General features: G+C 37.7%; 3 protein-coding genes across 3 annotated transcripts; all 3 read right to left on the bottom strand.

Annotated features, from left to right (window-relative positions):
- Positions 1 to 276: 276 nt before the first annotated feature.
- LOC150091973 (kin of IRRE-like protein 1) lies at positions 277 to 870 on the bottom strand. The gene has a single exon (XM_090370540.1). The coding sequence runs from the start codon at positions 868 to 870 to the stop codon at positions 277 to 279; it is 594 nt and encodes a 197-aa protein (XP_090226666.1).
- A 417-nt stretch (positions 871 to 1,287) lies between these two features.
- On the bottom strand, positions 1,288 to 1,950 carry LOC150091972 (terminal uridylyltransferase 7-like). Its single transcript, XM_090370529.1, has one exon. It carries the CDS (start codon positions 1,948 to 1,950, stop codon positions 1,288 to 1,290), a length of 663 nt encoding a protein of 220 aa, XP_090226655.1.
- Positions 1,951 to 2,958: 1,008 nt separating this feature from the next.
- LOC150091971 (caspase-7-like) lies at positions 2,959 to 3,534 on the bottom strand. Its single transcript, XM_090370518.1, has one exon. It carries the CDS (start codon positions 3,532 to 3,534, stop codon positions 2,959 to 2,961), a length of 576 nt encoding a protein of 191 aa, XP_090226644.1.
- Between the last annotated feature and the right edge of the window lie 19,876 nt (positions 3,535 to 23,410).

The raw sequence follows: 23,410 nt of genomic DNA, 5'->3' as shown, positions 1-23,410 counted from the left end.
AATCCTTCTTCCATTTAATTTGTGTTTGGGGTTTTGCATGCACGATACAATTTAGAATGATTGTTTCGCCGATCTGAGCGGCAGTGTCATTTAATTTGTACAATAATACAGGTTTATACATAATATCAATACGATAGGATTTGACTGAGAACCCCAATTGATTTTCCACCAAACAGGAAATTAAATCTCCATCATTCTCTTCCTGCAAGTTGCGTATTTCCAATAAGGGTCGATTGGTCTCATGGAGTGTTACATTATTCCGATACCAGAAATAATTCATTTTGCTAGGTTCGCTTTAGCATGACAGAAAATTTGTAGGTCATCTCCCACCATTTTTGGGCTCTTCATAAGTTGCATAGTTATTCTAGGATTGAATTTTACATTAATAACAACCTGGGCATAATGAATTTCAGTCAGCGGCGGGTGCTCCGTGACGCAGGTAATGATTTTCTGGTCCCAAGAATCGTCGATCGATTTTAGGCTCCATGTTACATCTACAATTGTCGTTTTGTTTACAGAGTCTACTAGCTCCTTTAACGTAACATCTGACGTCACTATTTGTTGACCCCAGTCTCTCCAAAATACACTTGGGGATGGCTTACCTGAGATCACACGACAGGTCAGTATTAATTCTTGTCCTTCTATCAGGTTAAACTGGGCACCTTCCACAATAAAGGGTGGATCTGGGGGAATCAATACTGTCAGAAAAGCTCTTGATGAAACTCTTACACTCCCCTCAAGGAGGGTTAATTCACAGTGAAAACTCTCTTCGTCCTCCAATTCGACAGGCTTGATTTGCAGATTGTATGTATTCGCCACCGTTGAGTTCAACAAGACCATATCTGGTCCAGATTCCAATATGATATTCATCTCCTAGGGACCTACCATTTCTAAACCACTCGAAGTTTTTCACCAGGGTTGTACTGCTACACGGTAAGGTCACTGATTGCCCCAAAATAGCCGTCCGATTGATCGGCATGAGAAAAACATCTTCGGTGACTACAGCCTGGATATAGGTCAGGAAAGCTCCAAGGATTACAATCATTACACCACTCATCTCTGTCGTGTCCTCTTGAAAGCCTTAGGTCTATACCTAAATAATAGACATACCTTCCTTTCAGATATTTTATCTATTCCTAACAGCAACAAAAATATCCAAATTTTTATTTTCACGACGAAGAAAATGACCTATTCACACTTCGAATAGCGAATAAAAGGGATTTATTATTTATTTACATTTTTTTTTTACATCACTGTTTCTTCACTTCGTTTTTCTTTTTGTACAGATTATTTCCCTGAGCTGGCGAAGGTACTCTTCCTCCTTCTTAAGACTTCGGCGGTCTTTCTTTCCACGATAGTTTCCGTGGTGGTAGCCACAAAGAGTGTAGATCTGAGAACCTGTCGAAACATCTTGAAATTCGACCAACTGAGTGGTCTTCCAAGATTACGATCGTCCTCAAAGGGATCCTCGACTACGAGCGGTGAGCTCCACGCCGGTTTGGCACTTCTAAACAACATTTCACCTCTTTTTACCGAAATAATGACATTTTGGTACTCAAATTCCTCACTATAGTATAGTAGCATTTGGAGCCATAGCTCCCCGACTCCATCGCGATTCTTTTCCCGTCCGGGCCAAGTTTTAGATATCCATTCTACTTCATGCTGAATGTGGGCAGGAGGCTTCTTTTTCCAGTAGTTCTCGGTAATTCCGGGTAACTCCTGTAGGACTGGGAGAACTGGCGGATGAACCTTCTGCAGATAATAGATCACCATTAGTGAGATCGCATATGATGATATCCCACTATGCCCTGCACCTTCAATATGGAACTTCCTCGTTAAGTATTTTAGATTCAAGATAAGGGTCTTTACCCTTACATCCAGCTCCACATACATCCGAAGCAACGCATTATTGGTTTCGGCGAATCGATTGTTCAGACATATATCTACCATAATAGTTTCTCATCTCGTACCACAGCTGTTATAGAGTACTTTAACTATGGGAACTCGGGCCTGAACAATGGCGTCTGCCCCCATACAATTCGTGCGCCTCCGAAGTCCAGAGCATATGGTTTCTAGTACTCTGTCTCGGAGACCTTTCTCACCTTAGAGTGCATAACTGACAACTTCACATGGACATCTAAGTCAGAATCATGTATCAAGTCCAGTAGAGGTTGAACCAATTATCAATACTGTAGAATCGGGATACATACTCAGGATGTGTTCCTTAACAGATGCGAACAGAGCTTCTTTCTCGGTTCGTTCTTCGATTGTAGGGACTAGGGTCTCAGTCTGACGGAGGCACAGGACAGATAGTCCTTGTATACGTAGTGAATTCGTCAGAGCTTGCTGCAACCATTCCTGAGTAGTCAAGTTTGTGGACACCCGTGGGTGTAGATAGTATCTTTGGGCCTGATGCACGTCCATTCTCAAATTAGCCAATACCTCCTCGATATCCTCTACGGGGTCAGCTCCTCTGGTAGCCATGACATTTCTAAGATTTGCCTTGCTGTCTTGACTTGCCTGTAACATGATGAGTTTGCTTTAGGCAGTGTTGTTGAGAATGTTGGTTTTTTTTTTTTTTGATCAATAACATTTTTCCCAAAGATTATCCTTACTACTATTAGTGTGGTTATTCATTATTATATATATCTATGTATATACATTTTTTTTTTGTATAAAAATTACAAAACAAAGAGGTCTGTTTTGCTCCTTTTTCCCTTTTTTTTTTGAAATAATGGTAGCCCGTTTTTTTTTTTTGATCATTTATGAATGCTCATTTTCCCTAATCTATCAGCTCCACGGAATTTTCTTTGTCGCTGGGGCCGTCTGAATGGTCTGGGGTCTTTGGACCCTCCAGGGCGTCAAGTACGTCCCAAGGATCTTCTATAGCCAAGAGGCTGAGACTTGGAGCAAAATACATTGATTTAGTTAACCAAGACGCGATACACGGTACTCGCCCTATGGGTATTGGTTTTGGGTCTTGTATTGTTTCTGCACAAACTCTCTGTTCATAGTGGTGAGAACCCCTAATAAATTGATTGCTCCATTGGCTACTTCTAACTTATCACATAGACGTTGAAGAAACCAACTCCCATTTTTCTTCATCTGCCAGGATTGGCATCCCTGTACTGCTGAATGTACTAAAAGAAAATCTGCATGGGCGAAGGGTTGAATGGTTGATGGGTCAATTTTTGTCTCTGCAGGCTGTACTTCAGTGCGGGTTAGCCTGACACCATGGCAGTTCTGGATGAAATATATTTTAGGTTTTCCTTTCAAAGTAGGTGCATTCATTTCCAGGAGGGGATAGGTGATGTGATCGAAAGTATACGAGCCATCTCGTGCAAGCAGCTTATTATCTTCCCCATGGGTGATGATACAGCAGACAAAGCAGTCTACATGTGACTGGTCTTCAGCCACAATGCCCTGTAAGATCGTACCAATTTCCACCACTGATGCATCATAATAAATCTGGGCCACGAATCCCATGGATGCAAAACACCCACGCACACACTCCGCATCCTGAGAAGCACTCATCTCATCGCATTTTATCGGTGTTACTTCAAATATCCGGTCACACAAACTCCTTTTGTACTGTGATTCATTCGATAAAATTCTTCTCCCAGAACCTGTTGAGGAATCGAAAAAGACGGTTCAGTATTATGAGGAGTGACATTGCATCCTAAGCGTCTCCATTAGATCTGGGAATTCGACACACGCTCGCAGATTATCCGGGCCATTCTTATGCCTTGCCCAATCACAAGTCTCCTGGAACTGACATTAAAAAAAGTGATTTCTAGTGGCTCAGTGGTTATTGGAGTAATCATTTGAGATTCCAATCTCAGTCCTAACGGCAACACCGTGTGGCCTTCACGAGGGGCAACAAAACCAATGCAACCAGATGGTATTAGGATCCTTAATCCAGTATTAATGGTTCGATGTGATCCAGACGGAATCACACATCCTCTTGGATTTAGAATTGCATACCCCAGTGATGGAAACTCCTCTCGCATTGGTTCGTATGCATTACGCGTCAACCTGGTATAATAGATTGTGGGGACAGTGGATAATTGTTGTGCAATAGCGGCCTCCAATGTTCCTGTGACTTGGTGATTCCATTCCATAGTTTTCAGTGGAAAGTTGTGGCCAGGGCTACTGCTAGTCAAATTTTCCGAACGTTACAATACGCCCTCCTCTTCTTTTCTCTTTTCCGTAAAGAAAGAGATAGAGATGACGACTAATTTACTATTCTTGCTCTTCTCTCATTCCATTTCTTTGTAAGTTATAAATAAAGGATGAGACTGGTAAATTTTCACACCTTTCTTCTCCCTTGAACTTCAACCTAATTAACCTTCCTTACTACCTATCCAATTATTCTAGATTCCTAAAGTTCTTAATCAATACTGTTGGTTAAAATGAGATGCCAAAATCATGAGATATATCTGTATATACATATTTTTTTTTTTTTTTTTTTTGTTTACTATAATAGACCGTCAATTGACAATAATCCTGAGTTCGGGGAGATTAGAATGTTATAGTTGAACTGGCCTATTTGTTATAGTTAAGATAATCCTGGACACGGAAACCAATATTGTTGGTGAGGTCTAGTCCCCTGGCTTTATAATAACAACATTAAATGGAATCTTTAGTTAATGCTCACTTGGCGATTAAACCTCCAACTAGGGACTAGTGGTTTTCAACTCAAAGAAGAGTCTAGGACGAATCTGCCCCCCCATCGTGAAAAGGGTTTGTTTTCACTTGCAGGGTCAGACCTTTAGAGTGCGTTGTGTGATACCCTAGGTTTTCCAGTGTGGGTCTTCCTTTCTAACCTAGAGCCGCAATAACCCGTTATTGATATGGTCTTTAGTATCTTATCATTGCCTATCTGATTAATACCTCAAGTAAAATAAAGGACCATGGACACATTTATAGACTAATAGATAAACATTTTAATAAACAACAGGATTATTAACAATACAACTGTTCCACACATGTTGGTTATGGGCAAGGGTCAAGACAATAGTGTTATTGGCCATACACCTTACAATTACCTCTTTAGAGTGGGCCCTTAGACAACTGAGTACTGGTACATTACCTTATTCGCTTTTACTAAGTTGATTCAATGATCAATATCATGACATTAGATGATTCACGACATTACATAATTCTTTAACCCTAGCATTGTTGGAATTCGGTTCGGGAGCTGTCTACCTAAGAGGGATGTACTGATCTGTGTGGAGTGGGTATGTGTGTGTGTGTGTGTGTGTGGGGCGGTGTCACGAGTCCGGGGTGCCTAAATAAGCAAACAATTTGAAGAAGGAGCACTTACCGATCAACTTCACGGACTTTTGTGTACTTCAATGTCAGTACTTTCTAAGGAGGACTGGGGAGAATGCTGATGCAGGCGAATTTTGAGGACTCGTGTCCACCATGGACGTGGTGGCCGCACTACGGGTAGGGGGGCGAGACGTTCACTTCTGGTCTACATTAACGACCTGGCTTCTTTTCTTTCCAGCTCCGCGCCTTCCCTTTTTACATCACCTCACAAACATAAAAGAGTTTCGAATTGGATACTAAATTCCTGGGGCCACCTTGTCGTCCAATAAGGATTATGGCCTAGAGACAATTTCAACAGCCCTCTGGTGGGACCTTTCCAGGTCTTGGTGCATGCACCTACGCACATGCTGGGCCTCGGCTTCCATCCTGTTGGCTTGCAGGCCAACTATTGCTGCATCCTTGTGTAAATGCTGTGCCCATAAACTCGATTTCCTTTCTCGCTTACCACTGCAACATTCACCATCTGGTACTGCTGATAACATTATTTCCGACAGGAACCAGGATGTGGGTGAGACTGGTGACTTAACTTTCTTTTCATATTCTTCTTCTTTTCATATTCAATAAATGTATTTAACTAATATAGACTTGCCTTTACTTTTGTAGCAAAGCTTTTTCTGTCTAATGAAATTCCTGAATAAAACAGTTAACGCATAATGCCTTTAGACCCTCTTGTAATTAAATCCCCAACTAATAAAATATTAATTCGCTCCCTTTTGAGAGTTCTATCCATATACGTTCCCCTTCTTTGTCAAACCGATCTTCATTCTTAATGTGATTCCCTGTGCATAAACAACATTCAGTTATGTTACAGACTTGGTAATGACCAGGAATTACTGGATGTCTCCTTGAATCTAATACTAAGGAAAGTATAGACTTGTGGCGGAGAATAGTGATAAACCCGATTTAATGTCTCAAAAAAAAAGATGTTTGAGGGGCAAGAATTAACTTCCGTAACAGGAAACACAAAACTTGCAATTTAGACAATGTTTGGTCACACAGGCTCCATTTATTTTTTAATAGATTGAGAATATGTTTATAATTTGAATAATTGCACTTATGAATAGATAGTTGTTGTAATAACTACCTATTACGATAAAAGGGGAGGGGTGACTGGTTGCCTTGGCAACACGACTTGCTTGGGCTAAAACGCATGTTTCATGGATAAAGAGCAGTGGGACACCGCAATCTTTTCTGACGAATCAAAATTCAACCTGCATAGTTCGGATGGGAAGTGATATGTCAGAAGACAAAAATTGGAGGCACACCTCCTAACTGCATAACATCGACTGTAAAGTTTCCTGCCAGTCAGATGGTCTGGGGATGCATAACAAGCAAAGGCGTGGGGCGAATTAAGTTTACTAGCGGAACGCTGAATGCAGAAACCTACACTGCTATCTTGGAGGCGTGCTTGAAACCCGTTATTAGGGATCATCACACAGACGTCCAAAAGTGCATTTTCAATAGAATTTAGCACCTTGCACACACAGCAAAATTGGTAAGTTTTATGCTATTTAGCATTTATTAACAAAAATGCATTTCGAACATTTCTGTAACCCACAATGCAGAGCAAAACACATTATTTGCAAAATTCACAAGTGATGGAATTTTTTTTGTCTGCCACTGTATATAATATAGGTATTTCTGTGAAATAAAACAAATATATGTGAAGAAAAAAAAGTAAAATCGATACCCTGAATTTGAATACTAAGTATCCAGTCACTTTACCCTATCCTATATATTGATATTTTTACGCTATTTTTATTCATTAATATTTCTCCTTATTAACATTTTAATTTATGAAAACTGTATAATCTGTTCTAAAGGCTAAATGTCACTTACATTTAGCACTCTTCCTATAGCATCACAGTTCCTTACGTAGGGGTCTTCCTCGTTGTTCTTGTTTCTCGGGGAGAACAGGAGTACTTTCGGCCATTCCTTCTTTGTCACATAGAATCTGTGCCTTTGTTTATCTTTAATTATTAGTATTAGTATTAGTAATGGCCGCATGGTGAAAGAAAGCCTATGGCATATGCTGCACTAGCCAAAAAAAAAAAAAAATAAAAATAAAAATCCCGAATAAAACAATGATAAAAAAAAATAATAAATAAATAATAATAATTAATAAAAGAAAAGGAAATTAAACCTATCATCCTATGCTCTTCCCTCACCGGAAGGTACTATCCAGATGACCCTTGAATTTCCCCAAACTGTCAGCCTCTACCATCCATGAAGGCAACTTATTCCAGTAATTTATAACTCGCTGCCTAAAATGAAACTTCCTGCAGTCCAATCTAAACATTTCCCTCTGTAACTTGAATTTATGTCCCCTAGTTCTAGCATCATTTATAATCTTGAAAATTTCGTCCTCATTCATTTTACTGATGCCTCTCAGAAACACCTCAATCAAATCTCCTCTAAGGTGTCTAGTTTCCAAACTCTGCAACCCACATATTCGAAGTCTTTCTTCATAAGGACGCCCTTTTGCCGATCTCACCAGGCGAGTTATGTCTTTGCACCCTTTCAAGAAGCTCGATGTCTTTCTTTATGTGTGGTCTCCATACTTGAACACAGTGTTCCAAGTGTGGTCTAACAAAAGCCTTATATAATGGGATTATCACATCCCTATCTCTACTTGCAAAAGTTTGATAGATCATCAATAGGACACCATGGGCCTTCCTTGCAATCTGTTTACAATGCTCAGAGAATTTCATGTCTGACCGTATCGTAACACCCAAGTCCATTTCCTCCAGTACTGGGTTTAGTTGAACTCCACCAAGTGAATAAGTTATTTTGGGATTACTGTTTCCCAGGTGTAATACCGTACACTTTGTTGGATTAAAGCATAGCTGCCATTTTTCTGACCATTCCTGAAGTCTATCTAGGTCTCTTTGAAGAAGCTCAGCTTGACAGTGATCATTAACAACTCTACCAATTTTAACATCATCTGCAAATTTAGACATCACGTCCTCTATCCCTTCATCGATGTCGTTTATGAAAATCAAAAACAACAGTGGTCCTAATACTGATCCCTGGGGAACCCCACTTCTTACATCAACCCAATCTGAGGAATAGCCATTTATCACAACCCTCTGCCTCCTGCCCTGAAGATTATGCCTCACTTGCAACACAGGGCCCTCCATTTTACAGCCTTACTGAGAGCTCTTCACTGATTCACTTAGCTTCTTTCTCTCCAACGTCTATCACACTTTTGCAATTTCTTCTTTTACGCACCCCTCTCACTTTGCGCGCAAAGTTCCCACCTACCCAACTAATTTATACAGGCTCAAGCACTGCGCTGTTTCTTAACTTTAATTTTCTCGTACCTTGTTTTCCTGAAACTGTTTTTCAATACAAGGAATCCTTTCATTTAACCCCTACTCTCAAAACTTTAAGAACAATTGTACTCCAATGCCTCTCCCAGAATAACTGAGTACAACTTCAATCAGTGGTATGATAGAGGGATTAAGTGAATATGTAGCTCCCTCTTGTGCACTCTTTTAAATCCAGAGTTCTTCCACTTTGTCACATTGCTCTGCTAATTGTTCTGTTTCACCTGCTTTCTCTAACAGAATTTCAGGACAGTTTTCTTGTCAGTAAATTGTCTTAATTCTGCCCATTGTTATACACTTAAAATTAGACATTTGTAAGACTTTGTCTTAGAGCACGACCAAACTGAGTGATGTCTCGAACTGGAATGGCAATCACATCAGCATCAGTTTTGCCAACTGTAGTCAGTTGAAAATAGCTAAGCCACAATGCAAAAATTGCCAAATTCTTAGTAGCTAAAGGGAATTTAAATGATTTGGATATTCTCTGAAAAACGACAGGGTGGCACATACCCCTACCCTGAATCCGTTACTGCGTGTAGGAGCATTGTCTTCCACATCTTCATCGAAGAATGCTCCTACACATTAACGCAATAATCTTCATCTATTCTCTGAGGCAAATAATTGATCATCGAATTAGCATTTACAGGAACATTTATATTACAGGAACAATAATTTGGTCCAAAATTCTGTACTGGCAAAAACCATGTCTTAGTCTTCTAATTTACATGAATGTTATATGAAGAGAAATTCACTAAATCAATCGAGGCAGATGAGGTGGAATAGAAGGATAAACGAAACCATTCCTCTTTGAAAATGTTGGAATGGAATCATTTTTGAGAGATGCTCAACAAGTATTACAAGCCTTCATAGTATTACGTCTGCAGTTGGAAATTCTCCAAATGTTATTTTCAGAGTTTTGTGAAAATCTGATCTTGAGAAGCAGATTTTATTAAATTCTGCATTTTTTTTATCTACCTTGATGACATCATCTTGTGCTCAGAAACGTTCTCAGGCCATCTTCGCAAACTAGAATTAGTGTTTGCAAGATTAAGACAGTATAATTTGAAACTGAAACCTAGCAAGTGTGAATTTCTAAAGACTAAAATCGATTTCTTAGGGACTGTTCTTAGTGCTGAAGGAGTGAAACCTGATCCAAGAAATGTGAAAGCTGTAAGAGAATGTAAACACCCAAACAATGTGAAACAAGTTCACGGATTCTTAGCAATGTGCACCTTTTATTGCAAATTTATTCCAGGCTTTTGTCAGTATTTGTTGTCCTTTGACAAAACTGACTAAAAAGTCTGTGCAGTTTGTATGGGATGAAGCTGCCAATCAAGCTTTTGAGAAGCTAAAAGAGCTGCTAACCTCCGAACCAGTTCTTATATATCCTGATTTTGAGAAGTAGTTCGGTTTAACAACTGTTGCAAGCGACAAAGTGATTTCTGGAATCTTAGAACAAGTCAGACAAACTGGTATGCGCCAACCGATAGCTTATATGAGCAGACAATTAAGAGCAGCAGAAGTGAATTATAGTGTCACGGGAAAAGAAGCACTAGCAATTGTTTTCTCCATTAAACAATTTCATCCGTTGTCCAGTATTGTTCAGAAAGCAAAATCAGAATGCAGATTATTTATCAAGACCAGTTAGTGTAGAGAATACACAAAGCTCTATTCAACAGGATGCTAGTCAAGAGCAAAATGAATCAGAATACGGATCCACAAGAGATCACTCTGAGATTGCAATGGGAGGATCCGAAACTGAAGCCTATAATCGAACAGTTGGAAGGGAAGGTAGATTTCCCTTCCCCAAAAGTAGCCAACCAGTACTTTTTAAAAGATGGACTCATATCACTATACATTACCATCGGAGAAGCCGACTAGAGATGAACTACTAGAACAACTAGTCGTACCAAATAAATTGGGAGGAGAAATTTTAAGAGCATGTCATGATGCACATTGTGCAGGACAATGGCATAGACTAAGACTCTTCGAAGAATAAGACAGGACTATGTATGGGATAATGTGTTCTGACACTAAAAACTATGTTAGTTCATGTGAAAGTTGTAAGGAAAGGCAAGACTACAAAAACTAAAGCGAAAGCAAATTTCGTTAGAGCTGAATCAGAAGCAAAACCATTTTATAAGATAGCAGTTGATGTGTTAGGACCATTACCAACTTCGGAAGAAGGCTACAAACACGTCTTAATGATAGTGGATCGTTTCACATGTTAAGTAGAAGCATATCCGATGTGTACTAAGACCACACAGCAAGTTGCTGAACTCTCATTGATGGAGTAATTAGTTGTCATGGGATACCTGCAATAGTACTATCAGATCGTGGTAGTAATTTCATCTCGCAGCTTATGCAGGATATATATGCAAAGTTTGGTGTTAAATCCATATAAACAAGTGGAAATCATCCATCGAGTAATTGTCGATGTGAAAGAATAAATCAGACTCTAGAGAAAATCTTGTCACACATGGTTGCCTCAGCTCAACGTGAAGGGCCAATATTTTTACAAATAGCTTTAGCAGCACATCGCTCAGCTTTTCACAGTGCTATGGGTGAAATTCATATATGGGTGAAACTCCTAGTTTTCTGCTGTATGGATGTGACATTAAGTTAACGCAGCATATCTGGAAGTCTAAGACTCAGCCAACATATTCATCATTGGAAAAGTACAGTGAAGCATTGTGTGCTTAATTTAAACGCACTAATGAAATTTGTTAAAGAGAATCTAGAAGAAGCTAAGCAGGAAGCTTACAGATGCAAGGCAGTAGATAAAACATATGAGTTGGAAGTGTTGTTTATTTGTATGTGCCTAGAGTGAAACGAGGTTTTACTCATGAATTTGCTCGTCAAAATGTGGGACTATATCTTGTCATTAGCCAGACATTGCCAGTAAACTATGAGATTCAACATCAATACATATAAGCCTAGAGATTGACAATTAGTTCATGTCGATAGACTTACAAAGGTTACAGAAAGGAAACCATTTTTGGAAATAAGAACTGAATCAGACGAGCAAACGCTGCCTAAGGAGACAGATACGAACTTGAGTCGACCCTCAGCAGAAACAGACGAGGAAGAGAGCGAGCCAGAAAAATTTGGTGGGATGCTCTCCCGACTAATATTGATGGAAGATATTTACAGCCAAGGCTCACAACAACACCCCAATATCCGAGTAATTAAGAGATCACCATTATAAGAGGAAAGACAACGGGAATCTTATGATGAATGACTGTGTTCACATCCAGTCATATCTTCAGAAAGACCGACTCACAGTTATAACCTGGGAAGTAGAGATCACCAACAGAATTAGTAAATGTCGAAAATGAAGCTGAAAGGTGTAAACCAACAGTGATATTCCTGAGCCAAGAGAAGGAAACTCCAACAGGTGGTCAGACATCACTACCTATGGATGAGGAAACTTGTGAGTTAGAAGTATCTAAATTTTTATGGCTAAATTTGAAGAGCAAGGCATTAAGATGTTATTTACCGATTTAATGTTCACGTTGCACAGAAAAGGGTCTCTGATTGTTCGAGAGCAAGGTATAGAGAAGATGACATCAATCAATGAACTCTTGTGAGCTCAGGTACCTATAGAAACGTTGAGAACTCCGGGACCATTGGAATCCTCCTTTACAATGCAACAAGGTGCCACTGTGAAAGTAGTGCATGTCATTGGCAGAAGTGAATTTTACCAGCTGGATTGTGTTTTCTGTTGGGAATTTATGAAAAATAGGCATTGCTTGCCAGAGCCTCTAGTATACCGTATCTGTGACTGTAGGCATTATGGCATTGATTGTAGTCTACTGCAGCAAAGTATTGATACAGGTACTGTGGCAAGTTGTAAGAGCCTTAACTTTACTATTGAGCCAGAGTGCGTTTATTGAAATTAGCAACTCGCATCTCAGCCTATGCCAGTATTAATACAGGTGAAAGATTCGTCCAAATGACTGAGTGAGTTTGTCGCCATTTTGAGATCACGCAGAAGGAATAGGTGGAATAAATGCCTGACCAAGGACAGTTGACCATAGCCTTTGTTATGATGACTGGGTTGATAATTGGTACATTAGCTTTAAATGAATGCAGTAATCATCAAGTTCTACCATCTATTCGTTTTCTTGCATCACATGCCTCTACTAATGCTAGTAGTGGCTATACAGAGGAGGTTGGAAAAGGAGAAGAAATAGCCCTTAAAGAATTTGTTCTGACATAGAAAGGGATAGAAATGTGTGTAGTCGGCGCATATGATCAGCCGCCAGATCATGGATGCTCAACTGATTATGCAAGTGGCAAAACCTCAAGAAGCTTATCTGGAGCAAGCAGCTCCTTTGTCAAGGTATAAGAACGGTGAGATAGGGGACATTCAACGTTCAATCGAACTATGGTGTCTCTAAACACTTTTATCTTAGATGAAAATATGATTCAATGCCATCTATATGAAGCAAGAGTAACCTCTAGTAGGAGAGAATCATATTTATTGAGAATGATTACAGGAAAAAATTAATAAATTACCAAAGACTTGAACGTTTCATCAATTTTATATGGACCAATCGAGACAATTATTATCTAAAATGTTGCAATCTGTTGTACCTTTGGAGTTTTGAATTTTACGGTTACATATTCTTCATGGAGATTCAAAAAAAAAAAAAAAAAAAAAAAAAAATATTATTTTTAGGCCACCCAAATAAACTAAATTCATCTACCATGCTGTGAGAAAAGCCCATTAAAGTCCCTCACGTCATCGACAAGATTCGAACCAGAGCCTTTTCCACCCAGTGTGGTGACGATACCACTGTGCAGACTCATATGGTATGTCCAAAATTAATACCTGAATTAAAAGCTCCAGTGGGATGTTATGCATGTGATACTGTGGTAGTTATCCATGTGATTGATGCATCTACATGTTTACCAGGAAGGGTTGTCACATTTAAAGCAATTGACATAGATACTAGACATCTGTATTTAACAACTGAAGCTGAAGAATGTGAAATACAAATTAAGGCTGATCAAAAATGCCATACTGAGCAGTTATGTGTAGTGGGATAATCGATTTCCGATTGCCGGGATTTGGAATTTTGTTTAGATGATCCCACTATATTAGCAGGTCATCCAAATTTTTCACAAGTGAGAATCCAGTCCAGCTTCACAACAGGAGAAAATCCTCGAGAAATTTTCGTTCGTTTCCCTCTGGGAACTAGTGTTATTTCCTGGTTTATCTACCCTAGATGCCAAAGGGAAGGTTGTATACCAAAGCAAAATGACTAAAGACAAAACTAAATCCAAATGAAAGAAGAGATGCGGAACTCCATAAATCTCTTCCTTTTCTTTGAATAAAGGAATGGAATGGGAAACAGAAGGAACCACCTCTAATCTTCACTTCTCTCTCTCTACTTACAGAAAAAGAAAGAGGGCGTTTCAACAACTGGAGACCCTCTGTAGTAATAAGTCTGATAATACTGACTAACCTCAAATAATAGGATGGACCAAATGACTATCAGGAATAGTAGAGTCCACCATCTTTCAACAATTATCTACCATTCCTACGATGTGAAATACAAATTAAGACCAGACTGACGGTGAGGTATATGAACCGATGTGGGAGATGCTCCCGTCAATTGGATACGCCATTCTAAATCGTCATGGGTGTATAATTCCACCAAAAACATACCAAGTCCTCAACAACACGACTGAGAATTCAGATACTGCCAGGGTGTATTGGTTTTGTAGTACCTCGGGAAGGATATTCTGCATTACCACAAGGACTTAAAGTGGAATCTCAACTGATTACCGAGATGGCCACTAGAAATCTGGAAATAGTGTTCTTGAATGTAACTGCCAGACGACTTGCAATTGGACAAGGTGTGAGAATGGCCAGAATAATTTGAGAACGTCTCGAATTTCCTAGTCTAATGGAAATACGCTTAGGAAGAGAGATTAACCCCATCCACAGTGCTCCAACTATCCCCGTACCTTTACTGTCTGTGGGAGAAGAGGTCTATTCAATGAATCACAACACGAAAGGAGTTTGCATAATCTTATGCAACCGAACATTTGGGAATAAAATGACAACTTGTGATGGCACGAGTGCCTCTCAGGATGCAGAATGACTACGGGATGTTTTTCATCTATGGGATTTATGGCTCAAGTTTATTATAATGCGTCAGTGGTAGAAATTGGAATAATCTTACGACATATGGTCTTGGAAGATTATTCACAGGTTGATTGTTTGTGTGCCATGTGATTTCAAATGGGGAAGACACCCGATTACTCGCTTGAGATGGCCCTTATACTTTTGGTCATCTTACTTGTCTTTTCATAGAAATTAACGCACCTACTCTTTCAGGCAAACAAAAAATACACCTCATTCAAAACTGTCACAGCATTACTTCACCCAATAATGGAATATGGTCTACCACTGCTGCAAATGATCAATCAGCTATACGCCCGTTCGCTCAAGCGACTTTCTTCTAGTTCATTTGGAAGTTTCAGGATGTCAATCCTGGAAATGAGGAAGAAGGGCAGTTGGTTTTTCCAAAGCCTTTGCGATAAACTGGAAGGATCTTTAGGAGCCGCGACTTTCTTAGATACCCTTATGGATTTAAATCGAGAATTCGTCAGGACATTTGAAGGATTAAAAAATCCCAAGAATCCCGCGTTGGAGCGAGTCCCGCGTATAGCATCCTGGCTAACTAAAGCGTTCTATTTTGCACCAAGTTTCAGCCCTTTAGCTATAAAAGATCCGTGGGACGTGCTAAATACATTGGAAATGCCAGAATACTCTGGCTATTCTAGTGATAAAGAGAATAACGCAACTACAGGTGGATTTCTCTGATTTGTAGGAGATAAAAAAGGAAGTTGTATGTTTGTGTTTCTTCCTCTCATAAATACGCATGCCATTTTGGAAGATTATTCTCGATATTATCTGAAAGAGGGATTACTTTCACCAATCAATGACTTTTGAAAAAAAAAACTTCACTGTATGATTTTAAAAGTAATAATAATAACCCTTGAGTTCCTGTCTTGTGTTACTAACTGTTTTAACACATCATGCCTAAGACCAAGTTCCTCATCTTACAGACAGTCAATCACATTTTAAAGCTATTATTATAGCTACTGGAGGACCCCGACCACTTTGAGGATCTTAGGATGACTTTGACAAACATCAGAGTAAAGAGCAACCAGGCTTCAGAAGGGGCTACCTTTATCCTCTACTCCCTATCAGTATGGGCCTTGACAGTCACGATTGGATAGAGCACGCATTATGAAACCCATTACGGATACGAGGCCTTTCAGCCATATATGATAATCTGGTAATATGATAATAAATGTTTTGTGTTAATTTCAGGATTGCCTTTAGTTCATTGTAAATGGAATCATGTCGCGGAACTCAAATGAAATTGTACATCTACCATGTCTGATTAATAATGTACCACAGTTAAGAATTGGTTTTGGACTATTAAACAAGTACCTCAATTTCAATGAGATTTAAAGGTACATAATTATACAAGCTGTACTCATGTAACCTTGATTCTTATCAAAGCAACCCCAAACGCATTTGGCCAATATCTTTTTCAAGCTAGTAATGAACAGGGACTGACAGAAGTGACAATCACAGTAAGTCAGCAAGAGGAAGATCTTGATTTCATATCATTAATTATAACGATAGCTAGTAGTCTTATTGTTACTACTGATCTTGGAATTTTGATTTTATCAAAATGCTGTTGTAAAACAGAAAGTCACATTGATATAAACGATCTGGGTATACCCACAGTTATGTATAAGGCACCCATAGCCAAAGCTGTGGAGTATGAGGAAATCATTTAAATGAGAAACTAATCAATTTGGGAAGTTAAGAGATCAAGAAGGTGACACTAAAATGTATGAACTTGAATGAATTAATTTAAAAGGAATCAATGAGAGGGAAAAAAATTATAACAAACAAATAAGTAAATAGATAAATCGAGAAGCTCAATAAGTAAAGCAGTAACTCAAAGCATGAAAGATATGTTAATTGTGAACACACCTCCAACCACCAAGGATGCCCAACATATGGGAAGTTCTACAATCCTAAACTTAAAAAAAGGAAAATCTTGTCTTCAAGATGAGTGAGAAACATGTATTAAAATCTGTATCAATCATTGGCAATTTCTACTTGGGAATATCTGGTTCCTAAAATGTAGCCATAAAATTCTATCTGCTTTCTTATACATATGGAGAAAGTATGGCAGAAGAGGAATACATATTTATCCCGATACAAGAACTGTACGCAAGCGGATAGGAGCATCACAGAAGATAAAGCAATTGAATCGGCATATGGATGCATTATTGCACATCAAACAAAAAACGCGAGCAGAGCAACCGGATAGTGCAGACTTAATTTACAATGAAGAAGCATTTCCTCCTCTACCATTGTTGTGTCTACTGAAATAGTCAAGGAAAAATGGTATAGCTACATAAAGAAATCAAACTATGAATCAATTAGGTTCATCTTTTCCAGACACGAAAATGGAACTTATTTTATTTTGGGAAGCAATCTTTAGGAAGAATATTATGGAACTTATAATTGATGCACCTGATTTTGAAGTTGTTGTCAATGTATCTTATGAGTATGTTCTACTAGCACAGTAGTGCCGAACTGCTACAAGATAATGAAGTCCAATGCTGCATTGTATCAAATGAGAAGTTATTGCATTAAGAAAATTAATTCTGAAAATTTTGTAAGGCAAAAGAGGTAACTCTGAAATACAATATATCGGTGAAATATAATCATCTTTGTATGTATACTAAAATGTACCCAGAATTGTATGTGATTATCTATATGCTAAATATGCTGTGAAATTATTTTGATGTAACTAATATATATAACTAAATATAGTAGTTAAAACAATATACCTAGGTAATGATCTTTATGAGAGGAAAAGAGTATAATCAATATGTATGTTAATTATATTATTCATATATTACATTTATAATGTGTATTCATTTAGAATGGGAAAACTGTTATTCAAATATCCTTATAATCTTGATATATTTGAAGGTAAACATCTCAATGTATATCATGAGGCGTATGCCTATTAACACGCTTATGTTATGAAATACAATATGTGAACTTATTCTCTTGTATCCTAAGAATGTGTGGTATCACTAAACTCTTATGTATTAAACTTGATTGCATTATATGAATATTATTACTTGAATTTAGACTCTATGATATACTGACTTGAATCTATGAATTTGTATGCTAAATCAGTGTTAATTTGGTAAACACATATATGTTTTGCATAATATAAAGTAACTAATCAATATTGTTTTACATTAATTGGTATATGCATAATGAGTTTTTAATGTTATCTGAGCTGATTATGTGACGTTGATACTATGCTTTGTTTTTCTTTTTCATGTAAATGGGCAATGATCGACAACCAATGAGAGATCGTATAACAAGGTACGAGCATGTATTTGTAACACCATGGACTCCTATCTTCTAACTTGTAAAAATAAATTTCTGCAGACAAAATATGAACCCAAAGACGCAACATCAAAAAACTGTATTGTCAAGACTGGAATTGCTATTCCTGATGAGTGTCTTAGACGAAGACCAGTAACTTTTGCTGTTTCTACTACAGAATAGAAAGACAGTGTGTATCCAGACTGTGTTAGTGATTTTCCAAACAGAAGAACATGTGTGAACTGTTGATGGACATTTAAACAATTACAAAAAGACTTTCTCTGTCATTTCTACAGTTTGACAATGTTAATACAAAATATTAATGTAACATTCAATATTTATTCCATTGATACATTTTATATTACATATAATTTAACTTATTGATATTGTGTTAATATTTAGTATTAATTGAATAATTAGTTACCAATTGATTCAATGACTGTATGGGATGGTTAAGTGAAATGTCTCATAGATATATGCTAATTCTTATTTTCTGCAATTAAGAAATCTTAATCACTGAAAGCATTTTCATTCCTTATATATTTACTTGGATTAAAAAGGAAATATCAAAAGAGAATTGTTTGGACCTTATCCAATTTAATTCTGATTAGTCTTAAATGTTCTTCATTTGAATATACATATTATAGTATAATGACCAATAATCCTGATCAATGGGCATAAATGCCTTATCTTACTTTTTTGGAATGGATATCTCTTTCTACTTTAGGAGGAGGGTCATTCTCAACTGTTCCATGATTTTGAAAGTTGAAGGATGGAGGGATGTTGTAGAGCACAACAAGCAATCCCCCTTTAATTAATATTAATACACAACAAAGCTTTTTCGATTATCATCCCCCCTTAATTAATTTTAACTACTTAGGTTAACTATTTTAACCAAGCTTAATTTTGTTTTAGTGTTTTCTTTTAATATTACTTTTGGTTAAATATTACTATTTAAGATGTGAATTTGCGAATGAGTTTAATAGAAGTAAGTTGGAATTCACACCCCCTTGTCACTTTTACTTTACTTTCTTATGACCTAAGTTTGGGAAAAGAGAGTCACAGGTTGCAACTGATGTCCTTTTAAGCAGCTATCTTTTGCTGCCACAACTTTCATTAATAGGAGAGACTATAGAGAACCTGAACTAATTCTTGTTAAATAGGGTAAGTTTCTCTTCCTTATATATTTAACTGACTTGTTGCCCCTGCCTCTTCTATACCCTAGTTTGTTACTGCCTCATCCATAACCTAGTTTATTACTTAAAACTTAACTTATGGCAAGATTGTTTACTTTGTTTATAATACCAATTAGTTCATTGAACTCATTATTTAGTGATCCTTACAATTCTTGTTTAGCCCCAAGTTCGTAAACAAGTAAACTCTTAATATTGAACTATAATTAATTACATTTTAAGAAACTAAAGTGTAATGAAATATTTTCTTGATTTGTAAGAGAGGGTTAAACACAGTCATTTAGTTATAAGCTTAATACAATTAAATGGAACTTATTCTATAATTGTCTAGAGGTCCATGTTAAGCTAATAATGATCTAAATGTTATCGATAAAGCTGACACCTTGTAAGAGATGAATCATTGCCCATATTGTATATGTATGTAAACCATTTTTTCTTCTTTTTGTTGTTTATTAAATTATGTTTATTGTTATATATCTTGCCTCTGTCACCTTAGTTAATTGTTATACATCAAAAGGGACCATTACAGATTTATGTTAAAGTTAAAGCTAACCCGAATGATATTAATACGTTAAAGATAATCAAGATGAAACTAATAGGATAATTGGAATGAGATTCAGAGATTAATAAGTAACTTTATTGGAATAAGTAAACCTTATTCAGTACGTTAAAACCACTTGGGTTATTGGGGCCCTACATCTGAACAAGAAAATTCACATCTTTAATGGATTAGGGTATCAAAACACAATACACCTTAGAACTGTGTTTGCACGGGGTGGGTCCTCCACTTTCATAGGTAGTGGTACATCCTAGATTCCATTGTGAGTCACAAACCACTAAGCCCTCTTGTTCCCAGTCCATTATTCCCCTCAACTCCAGGCTTCCAACTTTTGTTGTGGAAGCTAATAGCCTAAATAAATTTAAGGCTGAGCCAGACAGGCATGAATGGAGGGGTGAATGGGAGCAGTTTTTTTTTTCTTTTTTGCTGATGCTGCATAAGCTTGCTTTGTTCCATCATATGCCTCTACTAATGCTAATGCAGCCAGATTACACCACTTTACACAGAAATACATAAATTAATTATATAGTGCCCCAGGCTGGCCCACAACTACCCATAAATAGTTTTTTTATTTGAAGACATGTGTTTTATGGTTTATCAGTCACTTTGTTGATGCATAATTTTGCATAGTTACACTTACAGTTTTCACTATTAGTGAATTATGAATCATAAACATTTTCATTAGAAACTTTCAAGCATTGTTACTTTTTTATAACATCGGTAAAGACCATCATTCATTTTGTTAGTGGTGACTTTGGTACAAGGAGAAAAGTGGGGACCTGCATACAAAAGTGTATTTTCATATACACATTTAGGAATATAAAGAAATTATTCTCCTAGGGGCAAAGAAAATTTAATTTCAATGCTACTGAAACTCAGCTGTCTTAATTCTCTCAAAAAAAGTCTACAGCTCCCATGCTCGATGATACTCAGATATATTTCTAGATAACATCACAACTCCCACGTTTTGCCATTTTTAGTTCTGTTTAGACAATTCCTCTATGCAGAGGAGTTATCTAAACATAGAGGAGACTTGATTGAGGTGTTTAAGGCTCCAAGAGGAATAAGCAAAATGAATGAGGATGCAATTTTCATGGTTATAAATGATTCTAGAACTAGGGGCATAATTAAAGTTACCGGGGAGGGGGGTGTAGGAAGTTTTATTTTAAGCAAGTTATAAATTACTAGAATAAGTTACCTACATGGTGGTAGAGGCTTACAGTTTGGGGAAATTCAAAGGTCAGCTAGATAATTACTTACAGAAAGGTGGAAATGCATAGGTTGTCTATTTATTTTTCTCTTATTATTATTATTTTTAAAAATTTTATTATTTTATTTTATTATTATTTTATTTTTTTTTTTTTTTGGCTGGTGCAGCATAAGCCATAGGCTTCCTTGCACCATGTGGCCATTGCTAATATTACTAGTAGGTTATCCAAATTATTCACAAGTGAAAATACAGTTGAGCTTCACTACAGGATAAAATCCATGGGAAGATTTTGGGGAACCAGTGCTTCTTCTGGCTCTTGTATCAGTTAGTGTACTAGGAGGTTTATGATTGGGGCTTGTTTAGCATGTGTGAAGATGTGAGTTTTGGAGAATTCAAAATTCTCTAAAAAAAAACTAATGTGTATGAATGTCCAAAAGAAACATCTAAAGAACAAAATTAACTCTGAGTAGATATCACAGGAAAGGGTATGTTACCCAAAATTAAGTGAAAGAGGTGTGGGACTCTGTCTCTTCCTTTCTTTATAAAGAACAAAGAAATGGAATGGGAAACAAAGCACCATCTCTAGTCATCACTTCTTTCTGTTTATTTGCAGAAGAGAAAAGGACGAGGAGAAAATGTTTCAAATGTTCTTCTATTAAGACAGTTTAGGGAAAAATAATTTGTTTCTGAAAGAGGGATCTCAAAAAATTCTCCGAGCAGAATGACTAGAGATTCTCACTTAAATAAAGTAAGAAAGGCAACTCATGAAGGATTTCATATCAGATATAATGTAACAATGCCGTTAATAATACAACTGTAACACTTTTGTTCAAATTTAAACAACTGGGTTCTTGAGATTGTCACAGATATTCTCTCAGATATGCCAGACAAGCTGTACTTGCTACCTGGAAGTCTAAAACGCTGATGGAACTGATATTCGGGTGACATTCAAGTCAAGTGGATCCAATTTTGGCGAAGTCCGGATGGTCGGTGACAGCCAAATCCTCTGCTTGCACCATCACGATGGTGGGACTGTTAGTAATCCTGGGTATAACCTCCATGCACAAGCACTGTGGGTGACCACCCAGGTGTAAACCAATGTAAGCAGGGGTCGAGGTGTGGCGCCCACACCACATGGAGGAATGCCGCCCCTCTGTATTACCAGGCAATACTAGGTGGTAGATGACTCTCATCAACCGGGGCAATACCACCACTTTGCTTATTGGAGGCTTTAAGAGGTGGAACCCATATTTAGTCTCCAGAGCTAAGTTTCGGTCAACCCTTCCCCATCTCTTCCATCATGCAGTATGACTGATGACTTTTGAGGTCATGATGAACATCATGGCGAGCCCAATGTTCCTTACATTTCGAGAGTACAGCTCTAAAATGGTGTTCACAGGCCAGCCGCTAGTTAATACACTGGACCGAACCTATTGGTAACTCTTTAGAAGGCTTCCAGATCAGCTAGAGTATAATCTTGCTACTTCTACTCTGCCAGATAGTGATTGGAGGGAGTTATTATTATTATTATTATTATTAGCCATATAGTGCAAGGAAGCCTGAGGCTTATGCTGCACCAGCCAAAAAAAAAAAAAAAAAAAATTCCTGCATTACCCTGAGAGAGAGAGAGAGAGAGAGAGAGAGAGAGAGAGAGAGAGAGAGAGAGAGAGAGAGAGAGAGAGAGAGAGAAACAGTCAGAAGAAGAAGGGAATCACCAAGAAAGCAAGGAGGAGAAGAATGATGATATCCAGCCCAGGACCCTGGGTTTGCCAAGCCCATACACACCAGATGTGAGAGTCTCCACATGCAAATGGAATAGGCAAGTAAGCGTGAATGTCTTATTATGGGTGATTTTAATTTGCCTCAAGCAAATGGGAAGGAAACTCGACATGGGGACAAAATTTTTAAATCAACTAGATGACTTATTTGTATCAACATGTCAGGGACAGTACTAGAGAAAAGAATATTCTAGACTTGATCATCACCCATGAACCAGATGACATAAAAGGGCTAACATACAGGAACCAGTAGCAGGAAGTGATCACAGTGCTCTTCTGTGAACGATGAAGAAAGAGGTACCAGTAGTTAAAGGCAAAGGAATGGGTTATAATTTCAGGAATGGAAATTATGGCTTAAGATGCTACATAGCCTCTATTAACTAGATAGATATCTCACAGAGAGTGAATACAATTGAATTATGTTATACCTTTAAAACATTAATCACAGAAACCTTGAATGCATATACACCTTTAAAAAAATGTCCCATGAAGAGGCTTCTAAGTTAGATGAATAATGAAGTTACTAGATTACTTGAGCAGAAAAAGACAG

This window comes from Mastigoproctus giganteus, chromosome 1, assembly GCF_048544385.1.
Source record: "Mastigoproctus giganteus isolate SK-2022 chromosome 1, ASM4854438v1, whole genome shotgun sequence".
Lineage (NCBI taxonomy): Eukaryota > Metazoa > Arthropoda > Arachnida > Uropygi > Thelyphonidae > Mastigoproctus > Mastigoproctus giganteus.
This window is presented reverse-complemented; position numbering and strand designations above follow the sequence as displayed.